General features: G+C 35.2%; 1 protein-coding gene across 1 annotated transcript; it reads left to right on the forward strand.

Annotated features, from left to right (window-relative positions):
* Positions 1 to 938: 938 nt before the first annotated feature.
* Positions 939 to 14,365, forward strand: nmt1b (N-myristoyltransferase 1b). Its single transcript, XM_056469576.1, has 12 exons — positions 939 to 1,029; positions 1,105 to 1,201; positions 1,307 to 1,451; positions 1,527 to 1,645; positions 3,314 to 3,411; positions 3,499 to 3,615; positions 3,704 to 3,874; positions 3,979 to 4,087; positions 11,722 to 11,892; positions 11,982 to 12,149; positions 14,039 to 14,176; positions 14,256 to 14,365. The coding sequence occupies exons 1-12, from the start codon at positions 980 to 982 to the stop codon at positions 14,274 to 14,276; spliced, it is 1,404 nt and encodes a 467-aa protein (XP_056325551.1). The 5' UTR covers positions 939 to 979; the 3' UTR covers positions 14,277 to 14,365.
* Positions 14,366 to 16,683: the final 2,318 nt, after the last annotated feature.

The raw sequence follows: 16,683 nt of genomic DNA on the forward strand, positions 1-16,683 counted from the left end.
ATATACATCCTTTCCTGTCATTCAGACCTGTAACACATTGCAAAACAGTTGGGACAGGAGCAATTTAGGGCTTGTAATAATCAGGTAAATTGGTTAAATGAAGTGATTTGAAAGAGGTGATGTCAACATGTGATTGTAATAATCATTTGGTACAAAAGCAGCATCCAAGAAAGGTCTAGTCCTTTAGAATCAAAGATGGGCAGAGGATTGCCAGTTTGCCAACAATTTACATGAGGAAATTATTGAAATGTTTAAAAACAATGTTCCTCAAAGAAAAATACCTTCAACAGTGCATAACATAATTTAAAGGTTTATGCAATCTGGAGAAATTTCAGTAAGTAAAGGACAACGGCACCAGCCTAAGCTGAACAACTGTGATCTCCAATCCCTCAAGCAGCACTGCATCAAGAATCGTCATTCATCTATAAGCGAGTTCACCACACTGGCTCAGGATTAATAAAATGTTAAATGCACACTGTAAAAAAAATTTGAGTTCCCCACAATTGATTAGTGTTGAGACAACATGAAGGATTGAAGTTAATTTATTAGTTTTTACAAATTTAAGTGGATTGAACATAAAACAATTTTTTCTTAATTTTTGGAGTGCATTTGTATTTTTTATTAAATTAACTTAAACTCAAAGGTCTGATAATATCATTTATATCTATTGTGTGTCGTAACGTCTCTTAGTTTTATTTGAAGTTATCCTAAACAAACTAAAAGTGGCATATTTCAGGAGTTACATGTATCTCTGAAGCATGGAACAATGTAAAAGTTGAAGTCTGACAGTTTAAACTGTTCTTTTAGAGGCTTGAAGGTCAGTCAAAAGGCGTACTGTACTATAAGATAAGTGTGAGGGTGTGGAGGGCAGCTGATTGGTGGATACTCAAGGGGGGAGGCCGGGTGGCTAACTACTGCCTTCACTGCAAATTAAGATAAGCGCCTACACCCATAACCACTGAGCTGACCGATCACAACAATGGCTGCTCCAATGTCCACAAAATCTTTAATGGCCAAGCAGAATGTTCTGTAAGTGATCTGTTCATTCTCTTTTGTGATTCTTTACGTTTATTACTTGTTTTAAAGCATATTGGTTGTATTCAGTGAAGAGAGCTCAGAGGAAAAAGGCAAAAAGAAGAAGGCAAAGAAAAACAAGGATCAGGCATGGGCTAAAGAGGGGCCACGTGACCCCTTTGAAATGGTAACTGACACTCGGTGAAATCGTTAAGAATAATGATGATTTTTGTGTGTGTGTGTTGAGTGTGTTTATATATAACGTTTCAAATCAGCACAAATTTATCCCCAGCTTGACTCTCTACCCGAGGAGAAGCAACAGGAAATTCAGAAAGCACTGCACCTGTTTTCTTTAGGTCAGGGGCTTCCAAAGAACCTACAAGAGGCTCAAAGACACACATACCGATTTTGGGATACCCAGCCAGTGCCTAAGATAGGTATGATGCACAGTGCAAAAGCTAGAAACTACCAAAACTCAGAATATCTACAAAATATATTCATGTTTTTTTTAGATGAAAAAGTGACATCATATGGTCCAATTGAATCAGAGTGGCTAAAAGTCAGAGAAGAGCCATATTCCCTGCCACAAGGATTCATTTGGGACACACTCAACCTAACCAACCAGGATCAGGTGAGCAAAAGAACTTTGGGAGCCAACATGGTCCCAAAAAGACTTAATGTACACACACACTCACACAAACACACACAAAAGAAGAAGACTTTTGCTGCTTGTTCAAACTTTTTATTTAAAATGAGTTGAAAGAACAAAATTCTTATGTTATTTAATTTTTTTGTAGGATTTTAATTGTTTTATGTCAATCCACTTAAATTAGTAAAATAATTTTTTACAATTAATAAAGCACCCACACAAAAAAAAATACTTTTTGATAAATAATAAATTTGAGTGAATATTTATTGTCAATAAGATGTCAAATTTATTTAATGGTTAACCTGATGTTTTTTATTTAATTAAATTAATCAAGTAAGTTAATCAAATTAATCAAATCCAATTATCAAATCAAATTAATCAAGTTCTTTTTTTTTAGCAGAAGGAACATCGCTTTTATCAAATGAAGTGAATGTTGTTGGTTACAAATTAGTAAACTTAGCATAATTTAATTTAATTAAGACACAGATTTCCATTGATTTTAAATGTGTTATTTTACTTTATTTTAAGCAAATAGAACCCAAGAGCAAATTTACTTTGAAAATGCTTATTGACCTCAGAGCTAGTGTTAGCACATTCAGATAATAATGAATACCAAGACCCAAAGCATGAGTGCTACTCTTCTGCAAGGTGAGAAACTAAAAACACACACTCAAAACCCTTCTTAATCTAGCAAGTTTTTCTCTCAACTTGAAAAATATATGGTTGCTTTTATTTTCAAATTATTTTTCTCTTAATTCAATCCTATGCAAAGAATGCTGGAAACATTCAAAATGTTGAATACTAAATTCAAATGATAGTAGAAATGAACAAGTATTTATATCTGGAGATCTCAGCTTGCTTTATGCTTAAAGATGTGTAGCTTTGCTATGAAACTGCAGTGTGGGTGATTTTAAAACGTACAGTATAGCTTACTGCATATTAGGAATTTGCAGTATTCTACTGTAATTAATCAAGTAGCTTCTGCAATTAAAGACAAAAACAAGAGAGTTAATGAAATAAAATTATTAGTTAACATCTTGCAACACAAAATGTATTTAAAATAGATTGATTAATGAACTTTTTTTAAGCTATTTAAAATGGATATAAAAACAATGCATAATAAAAATACTGTTGTACATGATCACATCACTTGTTTGGAACGGATTAAATTCAATAGTAAATACTAAAAATAAAAATGCTGTACTGCTAGTGTAAAATGTAAATAAATTACAGTAGAAGTACTAAAAAAAGTGTCATACTGTAAAATTTAAATGTGGTAAAGTGCATTTTACCATAAAAACATTTTGCAGAAAGGTTTTTTTACTGTAAAATGAAATTGTAGTAGGGTCGTGCTACTGTAAAACACATTTATATGTAAGTCACTGTAAAGGGGCAGTTTTCAGCCAATTACAGCAAAAATAAAACAGTGTACATTACATTAAAAATCATTACATCTATGGAATGTCTCCATAAAGATAGTTTTACATGTGTGTGTAATATTTTTCAACTTCGGAATGCAATGAAGTGAAGAGGTTATGGTTAAATGGTGAAAATATGTAGCATTTTTAGCATCGCTGCCTGCCAGTTGGCAACTACTCCAGAAAACACAAACAGTTATCTGTATCCTTATCTGTCTCACTGCAATTATAGCTGAGAGAATTGAAGGACTTTCTGAATGAAAACTACATGGAGGAGGTGGTGGAGGATAACAGACCTCGCCCTCATTACTCTCCACAGTTCTTGCTCTGGTACAGTATGCTTTATCTCTTGATGTGTATATTTACATTAGTACTCGACACAAAACAACTAATCTTATAATTTCTCTTTATGTTTAGGGCTCTTTGTCCTCCTGGGTGGCGGTCATGTTGGCATTGTGGAGTCAGAGTAGACTCCAATCAGAAACTTGTAGGATTCATAAGTGCCATTCCTGCTACTATTAAAACATTTGATACGTAAGTGCGAAATGTTATTAGCCAGTTGAAATAATCAAATATGTCTAGTTGACTCAAATGACCAAAATCTTTAAAAAATACTGCACAGAGAGTTAAAGATGGTAGAGGTGAACTTCCTGTGCGTGCACAAAAAACTTCGCTCAAAAAGACTGGCACCAGTCCTCATTAAGGAGCTCACTAGACGGGTCCATCAGCTGGGTATATCTCAAGCAGTTTACAGCACCAGTGCTGTCCTGCCAAAGCCAATTGCGAGCTGTAGGTATGATTCAAATTAAACAAATCTTTCTTTACTTTTCTCACAGACTGTTTTATTTGAGTTCTTTTTTCAAATTAAATTACGCTTTCATCCATGGTTGTTTACAGGTACTGGCACAGATCGTTGAACACACGCAAGCTGATTGAGCTAAATTTTTCTTCTCTCACTCGAAATATGACATTGCAGCGGGCTCTCAAGCTGAATCGGCTTCCTGAGGTCAGACCGCCCTCTTGATATTCTTCATAAACTTTTTTGACTTTTGTTTGTGATTCCATAAACCCAAAGGATTTGGATAAGTAACTACATTAATTTAAAAAATAAAATCTATTATAATTTTAAAACACATAAAAACCCAATTAAATTTTTTTTACATACACATAATCATGGATGGACTATCTGTCACCAACAGTATAGCTAATCTCCTTGTGTTTACATGACTCTGGTCAGATAATAAGTTTCAGTTTAGGTGTGTTTAATCTTGTTAAACTACAGCCTATATCATGATGACGTACTGGGTCAGGTCCAAAATGTAGTGGACAAGTGTGCGCGAGTGGTTTTTGCAAGAAATGAAAATTAATTATATTAATTATTAAAAGTGCTGTATGTAAACTATTATTGACTTTTATAACGCATAAAAATAACAGAACTAATATGCAGATATTTAAGACACATGTCAAGTGAACATTTTGTTTATCTGAAAAATAATGCTAAAGTCAGATATTCTGCTTTTAAAATAGGTGTTTTGTGCTGGAACACTGTCTTTGTTTTGGTTCTTTTAACCCGCCCAATGCCAGTTTAGCCAACTATATTTCAGCACCCCAGGCTGCCTTAATGGAAAACCGCAATTTTATTCATTTATTTAGAAAGGCTCTCAAAGCATGCTTCCGTGACTGAAATTCCACATGAGGTTATTAATTAGCAAATAATATAAATATTATGAGTGTAAACATTAGGTGAGCAGGTTACATTGTAACCTCGTGTCCTAAAAACATGCTACATGATGAGATTTGCAGATAAGCAATTTGTCTGTTTGCAACAGATGAAACACGACACGAAATGGTAATTAATGCATATTATTACAATGTCCACTACATATTGGATCTGATCCAGTACGTCATTGTGCTATAAACTGCAGCGAGGACATCTTCAAAACAGCAATAGCGGTAATCCCAAAAATCATAATCTAATAAAAGGGACAATGGTCAGGGCAGGCAAAAAACAATCACAATCCAAAAAACAGGTAGACACAAAACAAACCAGGCAGGAATGATTGTTGCTAGAAGGCATACAGCTGCGGCCGGAAGTTAATGAGAATTATTTATAATATTTATTAATATATATATTAATTTTATTTTATTGACAACTACCCCTTCCCCAACCATCACAGTAAGGTAAAAACAGCAATTATACCTATTATTATTCATATTTATTAAATTATCCCTTAAATTTTATTTTATTAACATCTACCCCTATACCCCAACTCTCACAGTAATGTAAAAATATGAATTATTGTTGTACATTGTCACAAAAATTATGCTATTTTGTGATTATCAGCAGCTGTATGCCATCTAGACTTTTCTGGCAGGAATAGAACAAACGGTGGCTCAGAAAATTTCATGACATGAAACAAACACAATATCTCAGAATGATAGTGTGAGTGTGGTGCTTGAATAGTGTTTGTAATGAGCTGCAGTTGTGTCAGTGTAATCAATGTCCAGATTGGTAAACTGATTCAGCTGCGAGATGCAAAGCATGATGGTAGGTGTAGTCCAGGTGAACAACTGGTGGAGCGTTTATATAACTGAAGTCTCCTCTAGCAAGTCTGGTGGGTACTCCAGCTAATGACTCGCAACACTCGTCATATTGACTGTTCAAATCAAGACAACAACAAAGAGGTCACTAAGTTTCTGTTTTGGTTTTGTCACATTACTGAGTATTTATGTCATTTGTAAAATAGCTATAGCATCATTCATATTAATTTAGTTCTTTATGCTATTCAAGCAGTGATCAACAAGAATACGTATCAAAAATAATAGTGCATGGCAAAAAATGCTTTTCTTAGTTAGAATTTTTTGTCTTGTTCCTTGTCCAAATATCTACAAATTCTTAAATCAAGAAGAATTTTCTTGACAAGCAAAACATATTGTTTTGTTTTAAGAAATAATATGCCAAAATGAAGTGAGTTTTTCCTTAAAACAAGCAAAATAATCTGCCAGTGGGGTAAGAAAATAATCTTATATCAAAAGGAAAAAGAAGATTATTTTGCTTACCCTATTGGCAGATTATTTTGCTTGTTTTAAGGAAAAACTCACTTAATATTGGCATACTATTTCTGAAAACAAATGTGCTTTAAAACAAGATATTTTGCTTGCCTAGAAAATGTTTCTTGATATAAGAATCTTTAGATATTTGGACTAGAAACAATATAAAACTTCTAAGTAAGAAAAACACGTTGCTGTGTGGTTTCAAACTCTTAAACAATGATATACAACATTGATGTTTTAGAGTAATTCTGAATTTAATTTGCACACTGCGAAATTTAACCAGCTAAATACAAGACATAAATGAATGATTTAAGAAGATGCAGACTAGAAAAAAATAGTCAAATTATCTGTCAGTGCAGTTCATAGCAGAAAGAAAGATATGAAAATATGAATACACACATAATTTACATTAGAAAAGCAATGTTGACTTTAAACATGTTAACACAGGCTCACTGGGAAAATGTAGCCAGGGCTACATGTGTGAAACTAAGAAATATGTGGCTGCATTTTGTGTGTAAAATGTGTGGTATTGGCTGTCACCACCGTTTACTTCTGTATGGACAGCATTTTCTGGCATGATTGATTCAAGCTGATGAGGAAACTAAACTGTTTTACATTTTGTCAGGTTAGTGGCTAATTTATACAAATTCATTCAGTTGTACAAAAAAGATACATTTTTAAAGGGAGCCGTGGCACCAAATACCACCCCTACCCCCCAACCTGGGGTGACTGGGGATAAGCAAATCATACTAAACTGTATGAATGAGATTGTATAAATTCAGACGAATTAAACACTAAATCAAAAAGTTACGAATTGCAGTGAGATAGATTTGGATATATTTTAATGCATGACAATCGGCCTCTCTTATGGTCTCGTGCCAGAAGAGTATTGAGATAATACACCAAAATATACACAGCGGCCTCTGATGGAATGGCATGTATGAGATTATTATTAACGTATTTGAAATTGTCAAGAATTTTCATTTTTAGTGGATTTGTGAAAACGAAAACAGCAAGAAAACAGTCCAGTGTACATATTTCTCAGTTTTCAAAAATGTAGCCCTGGACTATGTTTTCATTTGTTTACACAAATCAACTAAATAGAACATTTTTGACAATTTCCAATACGTTAATCTGGGCACATAGATAATAATCCAGGATCGCATCGTACTTGGCTAAATCATGACGTGCATTTTATCGCCAACCTGATTTCACCAAGTGGAACATGTTTCTGAATTACCGTCTATGTTGATACTGGAATAACTTTTCAGTCAGCCAATCAGAATTAAGGGATACGTTTACCGTTTGTCACGATCAACACTTCTTGGATCTGACTTACAATAACTTGTGGACTACAAATCCCCCATTTCTGGACTACATTTTCATACATGCACTTCGCTCTCACACACACACACACACATGCTTCCTCATTCTGACTGATTACACTCGCACCACCTGAGGATTGTCAAAGACTGATTACACACACTATTTAAACAGCACACTCACTCATTCCCATTGCCGAGTAATGATATAGAAAAAGCTATTAGTATGAAAGAGTATATGGCGGTGGTATATTTCGATATTGAAAAAGCATATGACACAGTATGGAGAGAAGGGCTGTTAATTAAAGTTGATAGATTAGGAATAAGAGGTAATATGTATAACTGGTTATTACAATTTTTATTTGAAAGAACATTTGTAGTACAGGTAGGATCAAAACAATCATCTGAGTATAATGCAGAAAATGGTATCCCACAGGGAAGTGTAATCAGCCCTGTATTATTTAATATTATGATTAACGATATATTTGACAATGTGGGATTTGGGATAGGATGTGCATTATATGCAGATGATGGTGCAATATGGAAGAGGGGACGTAATATTACGAAGGTTATTTCATGTATGCAGACAGCTATTAAAAATGTAGAACAGTGGACTATGGATTGGAGTTTTAAAATGTCAACAAGTAAATCATGTTGGATGTTATTTACTCGTAAGAAAAAAATTCTGGAAAATCAAGAACTAACATTGTATAATAATGTATTAGATCGAGTGGAATCATTTAAATATCTAGGTATGTGGTTTGATAAAAGGTATAACTGGAAAAAACATACAGATGAGATAGAAAATAAATGTAGGAAGGCTCTAAATGTGATGAGAGCAATAGCTGGCAAAGAATGGGGAGCAGAAAGAATGGGATTAATTACAATATATCAAGCCATAATTAGATCTGTATTGGATTATGGATGTATGATTTATGGAGCAGCTTCAACAACTTTATTAACTAGATTAGATAAATTACAATATAGAGCTCTTAGGATTTGTTTAGGTGCAGTAAGAACAACTTCAATTAATGTGTTATTGGTGGAAGCAAATGAAATGCCATTAAATTTACGTAGAATAAAGTTGTCCATGGTATATTGGAAGTAAATTAAAAGTTATGAGGGAGCTCATATTGCTAAGGTAACATTAGAAAATTGTTGGGAGTATGTAAATAAAGGACGAGGATTTGGATGGAATGCAAATCAATTGGCAGAAAAGTATCAAGTAGCAAATATAGAGTGTAGTATGTCTTCTAAAAGGGGGGAGATTCCACCATGGATACTTCCTGAGGTTAAAGTTGATCCGGAAATAATAGGAAAGTTAAGGGATTGGGAAGAGATGGGTGGGATAATTCCAAAAATTAAAAATCATGTACAAAGGTTTTATGAAAGTTTACAAATATATACTGATGGATCAAAAGACCCAGTCACAGGAGGTTCAGGCATAGGTGTATACATTCCAAAATTTAAGATAAGAATTTCAAAAAGATTATCAGATAAGTTATCAATCTACTCTATAGAAACAACTGCATTAATAATAGGATTAACATGGGTGGAAGAAATATGCCCTGAGAGGGTAGTTATTTGTTCGGATTCAGCATCAGCATTATCATCTTTAATTACTCACAGATCAACCAGAGAAGATTTAATTTATGAGGTATTCACAATTTTATATCGTATACAAAGGAAAGAAGGGACAGTAGGGTTTTGCTGGATACCTGCGCATAAAGGAATATATGGAAATGAAATGGCTGATAAACTGGCAAAGGAAGCATTGAAAAGTAATAAGTTAGATATCGGGGTTCTCTTAGGAAAAGGTGAAATTAAATCTATTATTAAAGAAAATATTAAGAAAGAATGGCAAGGAATCTGGGATAGAGACAAGAAGGGACGGCATCTATATAAAATTAAAAAAATAGTAGAGACAAAAATAAATGTATATGGTAGAAACAGAAAGGAAGAAGTTATATTAACAAGACTGAGACTTGGTCACACTGAACTAAATTCAACTATGTCAATACTGGGAGTTAAAGAAAATGATTTGTGTGATCATTGTGGAGCCAGAGAAACCGTAGAACATGTTATGTTTGATTGCAGGAAATATATACAAGAGAGGAGGGAATTAATAGAATATTTAAATAATAATGGACGTAAAGATAGAAACTTAGAATATATATTAGGGATAAATGTTAATAGGGATAGTTTAGGGTATAGGGTATTGATACAATATCTATATAACACAGGATTGAGCGAAAGAATATAAAAAAGAAAAAAAATATATATATATAATAATAATTTAAATTAAATGTATTAAAAGGACCCTGAGGGACTAAGTCTGGAAGCAGGAGGAGCTGAACACGCAGTGCCAGCTGACAGCTGAGTCCTGATGGAGAAAATTAAGTTAGCATAATAGTATATATATATAGATATATATAGATATATATATTTATATGAACTGTAGGTGGCGGCATGTGCATATGACACCAGCCCGCCAGTAAAGCAAAAGAAGAAGAAGAATTCCCATTGCCAAGTCTTGTCATCTGTATAGTGACACTACAATGTGGTTTCCTTGTCTTGTTTTCCCGTATATTTACCTCGCCTTGTTTATTTAGTTATCCCTGTCTGCTGTCTGCTTTTCGACCTCTTGCCTGTTATAGTGACCACGATTCTGGATTTGCCTTCATACCTCTGTTTGCACCCGTGTTGACCATTGCATAAAACTTGCATGTGGATCCTCACCTCAGTTGTCTATGGAACAAAATCAATGCCAAAAGTATTGAATTAAGAAGCTAGTTGAATAGCACAAACTGAAAAAAATAATACACCGTATTAACAAGTTCTTGCATTTTAATGACTTGAATTGCAGGGTTTGTATTTTTAGGTCCTGAAATTTAACATAGCTGTTTATTTAAGCTGTGAACATTTCAACTAACAATATTTCAAACATGTTTTCGTACTTGTAAATTCAATAATTCATTTTCAATTTCCAGGATTCACTTACAAAATATTCAATACCCTTTAAAAATACGATGTATAATATTCAACTGGTAATTTTCAGTTCATTTTATTTCAGTTCAAATATTCGCTTCCATAAATTCAGTGGCTCAAATTCGACTGTTAAAATTCAACATTACATCCGGGAACTGCAGGAAAAGCAATAGATTGCAGATTGAAGATCGCCAGCTGCTTTTCCACCAGCAGGTGTAGATGGAATAATTTAAGATTTTTAACCCAGTAAATAGACGAGAAAAAAGCTAATAAAGGCACAAAAGTAGCATTTAATATTAATATCAGTGTCTTGGACATTATAAGTAATAAAATGAGTATGAGTAAAATAAGTAAATGATCTTTTGGTCATTTATATTTGCCCTTATGTAACAGAAGCCAGTTGGTGATCGCGTAAACCTCACTCCTCGGATTCAGCGACAGATGTTGTTCTGCAGTGCCATTCACAGACTCTTAAATGTGCAGGTGCTCATTTTCGCTACGTGGTAGGGATGTGAAGGTCGTGGAAATTAGCTAAGTGGGGGTGGTGACGGTCGCGTGATTCTCGCTAAGTGTGTGTGTGTGTGTGTGTGTGGGGGGGGGGTTAATGGGTATGATTAATATAATAATGGAAACACTCTTGTGTTATCATGCTTGGCCAAATGTCACGACTTTCACTTTTCACATTCATAACTATGCACAGGCCCAGATATTATCTGAAACTTCAGAGGTGTTCCCATCAAATATTGGCAGCCATCCAGCATCTCTCAACCAGTATTTGACGTGCGGTGCTGGCTCTGACCGACCGGCCACCAGAGCTCGCGGCCGTTTGCGTTTGCTTTATTATTATTTTTTTCAGTTTGTGCTATTCAACAAGCTTTTTAATTCAATACTTTTGGCATTGATTTTGTTCCATAGTTGTCTCTGTCACTCCCCGTGTTACACCGTTTATGTTAAGTTTAGGCTTACGGTTAGGTTTATGCACTTCTACATGATTATCCAACTATTATACCCCTCTGATTTTGGGAATAATTTACAGTTATTGTTGCTTTAGGGGTAGGAAATAACTATGGAAAACATTTTCCAACAAAAATGATGTTCTTGGACTAACATAGATGTTAATTCAGGGTAGCATCGTACTTGAAATAATCATGACGTGCTATTTCCAATGAGCCTGGGTTGAAAAATTTATTGACATAGTTTCTGTTTAGAGACCCATGTAAAATTCCAAGTACTTTTCACATTCTTTATTCTTATACTCCTTTATCTACAACAATAGACAACGAAAACCACAGGCCTTCGCCCCATGACTTTACAGGATGTGCCAGTTGTTCATGATCTTCTAAAAGAACATTTCAAGATTTTCAATCTCTCTACTGTTCTGACCGTGGAGGATATTGAGCACTGGCTTCTGCCTCAAGATGGTGTTATTGACACTTACGTTGTGAAGGTAAGTGTGATAGCTTGATCTGTCAACCATTTCGTTCAAACTTTTTACTGCCATGTGTTGCATTAATGTCAATCATATTATGAATGCAGAACATGGATGAGACGGTAACCGATATGGTGAGTTTCTTCACACTTTACTCTACGGCTCAGGACCATCCAGTGCATAAAGTCTTAAAGGCAGCCTATGTTGTCTACTGCATCACCAAGGCCACCCCACTACTACAGCTAATGGAAGATGTACTTGTCATCTGTAAAGGAGTAAGTCAACGGATATACGGATACACTGAGATAGTAGCCTGCTTTTCTCTATTTTATAAGTTTGGTGATTGTTTGTAATGTGTTGATGGATGAGATGTCTGTCTGTTTTTTATATTCTGCATTTTTTTATAATCTTTTTTCTGTTTAAAAAAACAAACAAACAAAAAAATAATACATTTAGGTTCATAAAAATTTGAACATCGACACAATTCTAACATTTTTGGCTCTATACACCAACACAGTGGATTTGAAATTAAACAAACAAGATGTGCTTTAACTGCAGACTGTTAGCTTTAAATTCAGGGTATTTAGATTCAAATCAGGTGAACGGTGTTGGAATTACAACAGTTTGCATGTAAAGTAATTGGAAAGTCCAAAAGTAATTGGACAAAATGATAATAATAATAAATCAAACTTTTACTTTTAATACTTGGTTGCAAATCTTTTGCAGACAATTTCAGCCTGGAGTTTGGAATACATAGACATCACCAGACACTGGGTTTTATTCCTGGTGGTGCTCTGCCAGGCCTCTACAACAACTGTCTTCAGTTCCTGCTTGTTCTAGGGGCATTTTCCCTTCAGTTCTGACTTCAGTAAGTGAATTGCATGCTCAATCGGATTCAGGTCAGGTGATTGACTTGGCCATTGCATAACATTCCACTTCTTTCCCCTCAAAAACTTTTTGGTTGCTTTTGCAGTATGCTTTGGGTCATTGTCCATCTGCTCTGTGAAGTGCTGTCCAATGAGTTCTGAAGCATTTGGCTTAATATGAGCAGAAAATATTGCCTGAAAACTTCAGAATTCATCCAGCTGCTTTTGTCAGCATTCACAGCATCAATAAATACAAGAAAACCACTTTCATTGACAGCCATACATGCCCACGTCATGTCACTACTACCACCATGCTTCACTGCTTAGGATCACGAGCAGTTCCTTTCCTTCTATATACTCTTTTCTTCCCATCACTCTGGTACAAGTTGATCTTGGTCTCATCTGTCCATAGGATGTTGTTCCAGAATGAGAACTCTAATCTGGCCTTCATGTTTTTGAGACTCACTAATGGTTTACATATTGTGGTGAACCCTCTGTATTCACTCTGTTGTAGTCTTCTCTTGATTGTTGACTTTGACACACATACACCTACCTCCAGGAGAGTGTTCTTGATCTCTCCAACTGTTGTGAGGGTGTTTTCTTCACCAGGGAAAGAATTCTTTGGTCGTCCACCACAGTTGTTTTCTGTGGTCTTCTGGGTCTTTTTGGTGTTGCTGAGCTCACTGGTGCGTTCTTTTTTAAGAATGTTCCGAACAGTTGTTTTGGCCATGCCTAATGCTTTTGCTATCGCTCTACTGTATGTTTGATTTGTTTTTTCAGCCTAATGATGGCTTGCTTGACTGATAGTGACCGCTCTTTGGATGTCATCTTGGGAGTTGACAGAAAAAGATTCCAATTGCAAATAGCACACTTGAAATGCACTCTGGACCTTTTATCTGCTCATTGTAACTGGGTTAATGAGGGAATAACACATACCTGACTGTGGAACACCTTAGAAGACAATTGTCCAATTACTTTTTGACCCTTAACAAGTGGGAGGCACATATGCAAACTATTGTAATACCTACACCGTTCCCCTGGTTTGGATGTAAATACCCTCAAATTAAAGCTGACAGTCTGCAGTTAAAGCACATCTTGTTAGTTTAATTTCAAATCTACTGTGTTGGTGTATAGAGCCAAAAATGTTAGTATTGTGTCGATGTCGAAAAATGTATGGACCTAATTGTGTGTTAATAGCAACACAATGCAGCTGTTCTGTCGTAAACAAGATTTATAATGCTTCTTTTAAATGTGTTGTTTGATCTGATCACCTGACTTGTCAAACTCTCTCTATTCAGAAGGGGTTTGATGTGTTCTCTGCACTTGACATAATGAACAATAAAGCCTTTTTGGAGCCACTTAAGTTCAGAATGGGAGATGTACACTTGCAGTATTACCTCTACAACTGGAGGTGCCCGGACATCACGTCTGACAAGGTAATCAAATTGACTTTTTGAAGGTTTTAAAGAAATATGATGTGCTTAATAAATATATACTCTTTATACCATATTTCAGGTTGGTGTTTTGCTGAAGTAATGGAATTTTGCACCAAGAGTGAGCAGTGAAAATACATAAGCAGAAATGTCACACACATTTGTTACATAATAATACTAGATAAATATTTCTCAACCTTAAAATTTGCATGCGTGTGTTTATTTTTTATAAATAACATTAATAGAGTTTTTCATTGTTTTTTTTTGTGTCTGTAGTAAAGTTAACAGCCAATTGGCCCCCGGGAAGGAGGCGGAGAACCGACAAACTTTTAATAAGTTTTAATGAGAAAAATAAAACAAACAGACAGCAGCTCCTCAAGAAGACTGCCGTCAAACTAAAAGAAAAAGTAAAACATAAAATGTCCGTGCCCAGTCCTCTCTCCGCTTTCTTTTCTATCGTTCCTTCTCTTATAGACGAATTACCATGTTTGTAAACATTCAGGATGCGTGGTCAGCAAGGTTGTAGAAAAAAACCGGGAGCGCTACCCTTTACCCTCCCAATGGATATTGGATAAGACAAAATGGCCAAGCATCCAACCCAAAATATACAACAATCTCATTGAAACTCCAAGTGTTTTTACAAGAGAGAAGTTAAAGGCCTACAAGTCTTTGGATGCCAACAATTTTGTTCTGTGTGGTCATGTGCAAGAAATAATGTCTACCAGATTCAAAACTTTGTAGTGCTAAAAACCAAGGTTCTGCCTAGCCAAAGACAAGAAAAAAGACGGAGCTATACAAGGCCTGGCTAATCATTAACAAGCAAAACTGCATTCTGACAACGAACTGCACCTATATGGCAGGGTATGTGAACTTACATAATTACATTTCATTCTAAGCATTCAATTTCCGCAGTTTAATAAACCATATTTAACTGTTTTTGCTGAAATCATTGCTGCCATCAAAAATTAGTAATGTGTATGATTCAGCATAGCGTGAACTTACCTGTTATGAAATAAGAACTGCAGAGTCGAGCATTTTTGATTAGGTCGTCACTTCAGCTTAAAGCAGTGTGGTGTATGGTAAAAGTTAGGTTTTCTATTTTTGGACTTTAAAATTTGGCATCCTACTGCACAACACGACATGTTTGCTATTGCAACCGGTCTCTTTTTGCAACTGGGAACCCGTGTGACGTCATGTGTGACGTAGGTTGGTAATTCCTCTATAGAGTGGAGGAACTATGACGTCCTCTTGTAGGCCAGGGGTGTCAAAGTAAATTCCTGGAGGGCCGTAGCCCTGCAGAGTTTAGTTCCAGCCCTGCTTCAACACACCTATCTGTAGGTATCAAACAAGCCTAAAGTACTCAATTAGTTTGATCAGGTGTGTTTAATTAGGGTTGGAACTAAACTGTGCAGAGCTGCGGCCCTCCGGGAACTGGCTTTGACTCATGTGTTGTAGGCGAATCGGCTGCTAGCATAAAAATGGTTTCCTCTATAAAATCCCTATAGGATTTTCTTATATGCTTTTCGAAGATTGAACATAATAAGATCTGTGTTTAAACACAGTTCATTACACTTACACGTTTTGTCCAGCCGGATAATCCTCACACAAAAATACAATTTTTAGCACTTTTGGATCTTAAACGCAAACGCAAGAACTAAAAGCTAACATTAGGCTAAAAACGGACTACAGTGCCTTCAGGGCGCTCGCCTGTGACGTCAGCACCATCCTGCTACGGACAACTTTTTAAGCTTATTTTTATAAATATGGTCAATGACAAAGATTTAATCTGTTGGTTTATTATATTATAATCCACAATATATTATAAACAAATAAATATGCAAAAACGCACAGACCTACGTGCCTTTTGGATAGTTTTTTAACATGGGAAATATGTTTTGTTTTGTTTTATGTTTGTTGTAAAAGTTTTAAAACTGTATGCACATTTAAAGACATTTAAATAAGTATATCGCTCACGTGCATACAGCCCACTTACCTTGGACGACAGAAATGAGGCGGGAGGGACAAGTCTGTATGCCTGCAAGTTCCATCATGGACACAGAACAACATTCAATATTCTTTTTTTGTCAAGTACAGCGAAAAGCAACCCATACAATCACATCTGCTATACATTTTAAGGAGGAGTGTAAATATTGCAATTATGACAGAATTAAATGTGTTCAGATGAAGAAAAAACCCAACAAAAAATGTATTGGTCACGTTAAAATGACAGTTAACATGTATGTATTTTTACACATTTGTTCACACATTTGCATTACTGAGAGCAGGAAAGACAGGCTGCACTGGTAAGTAGTATCTTCATAATATTGCTTAATTAAAATAAAGGATCAACAAATTAATCTGTCTTGACAGTCTTTACAAGTGAAGTTGTTATCTACACACAATATGAATTCCTAATTAGAAAATGCTACAAACTATAAAATACTATTCATGAAAATACTTAAATAATACTAATCCAAATGCCCAACACAAGCGGGCTGCGTTCCAGACCA

The sequence above is a fragment of the Danio aesculapii genome, chromosome 12 (genome assembly GCF_903798145.1).
Source record: "Danio aesculapii chromosome 12, fDanAes4.1, whole genome shotgun sequence".
NCBI classification, from domain to species: Eukaryota; Metazoa; Chordata; class Actinopteri; order Cypriniformes; family Danionidae; genus Danio; species Danio aesculapii.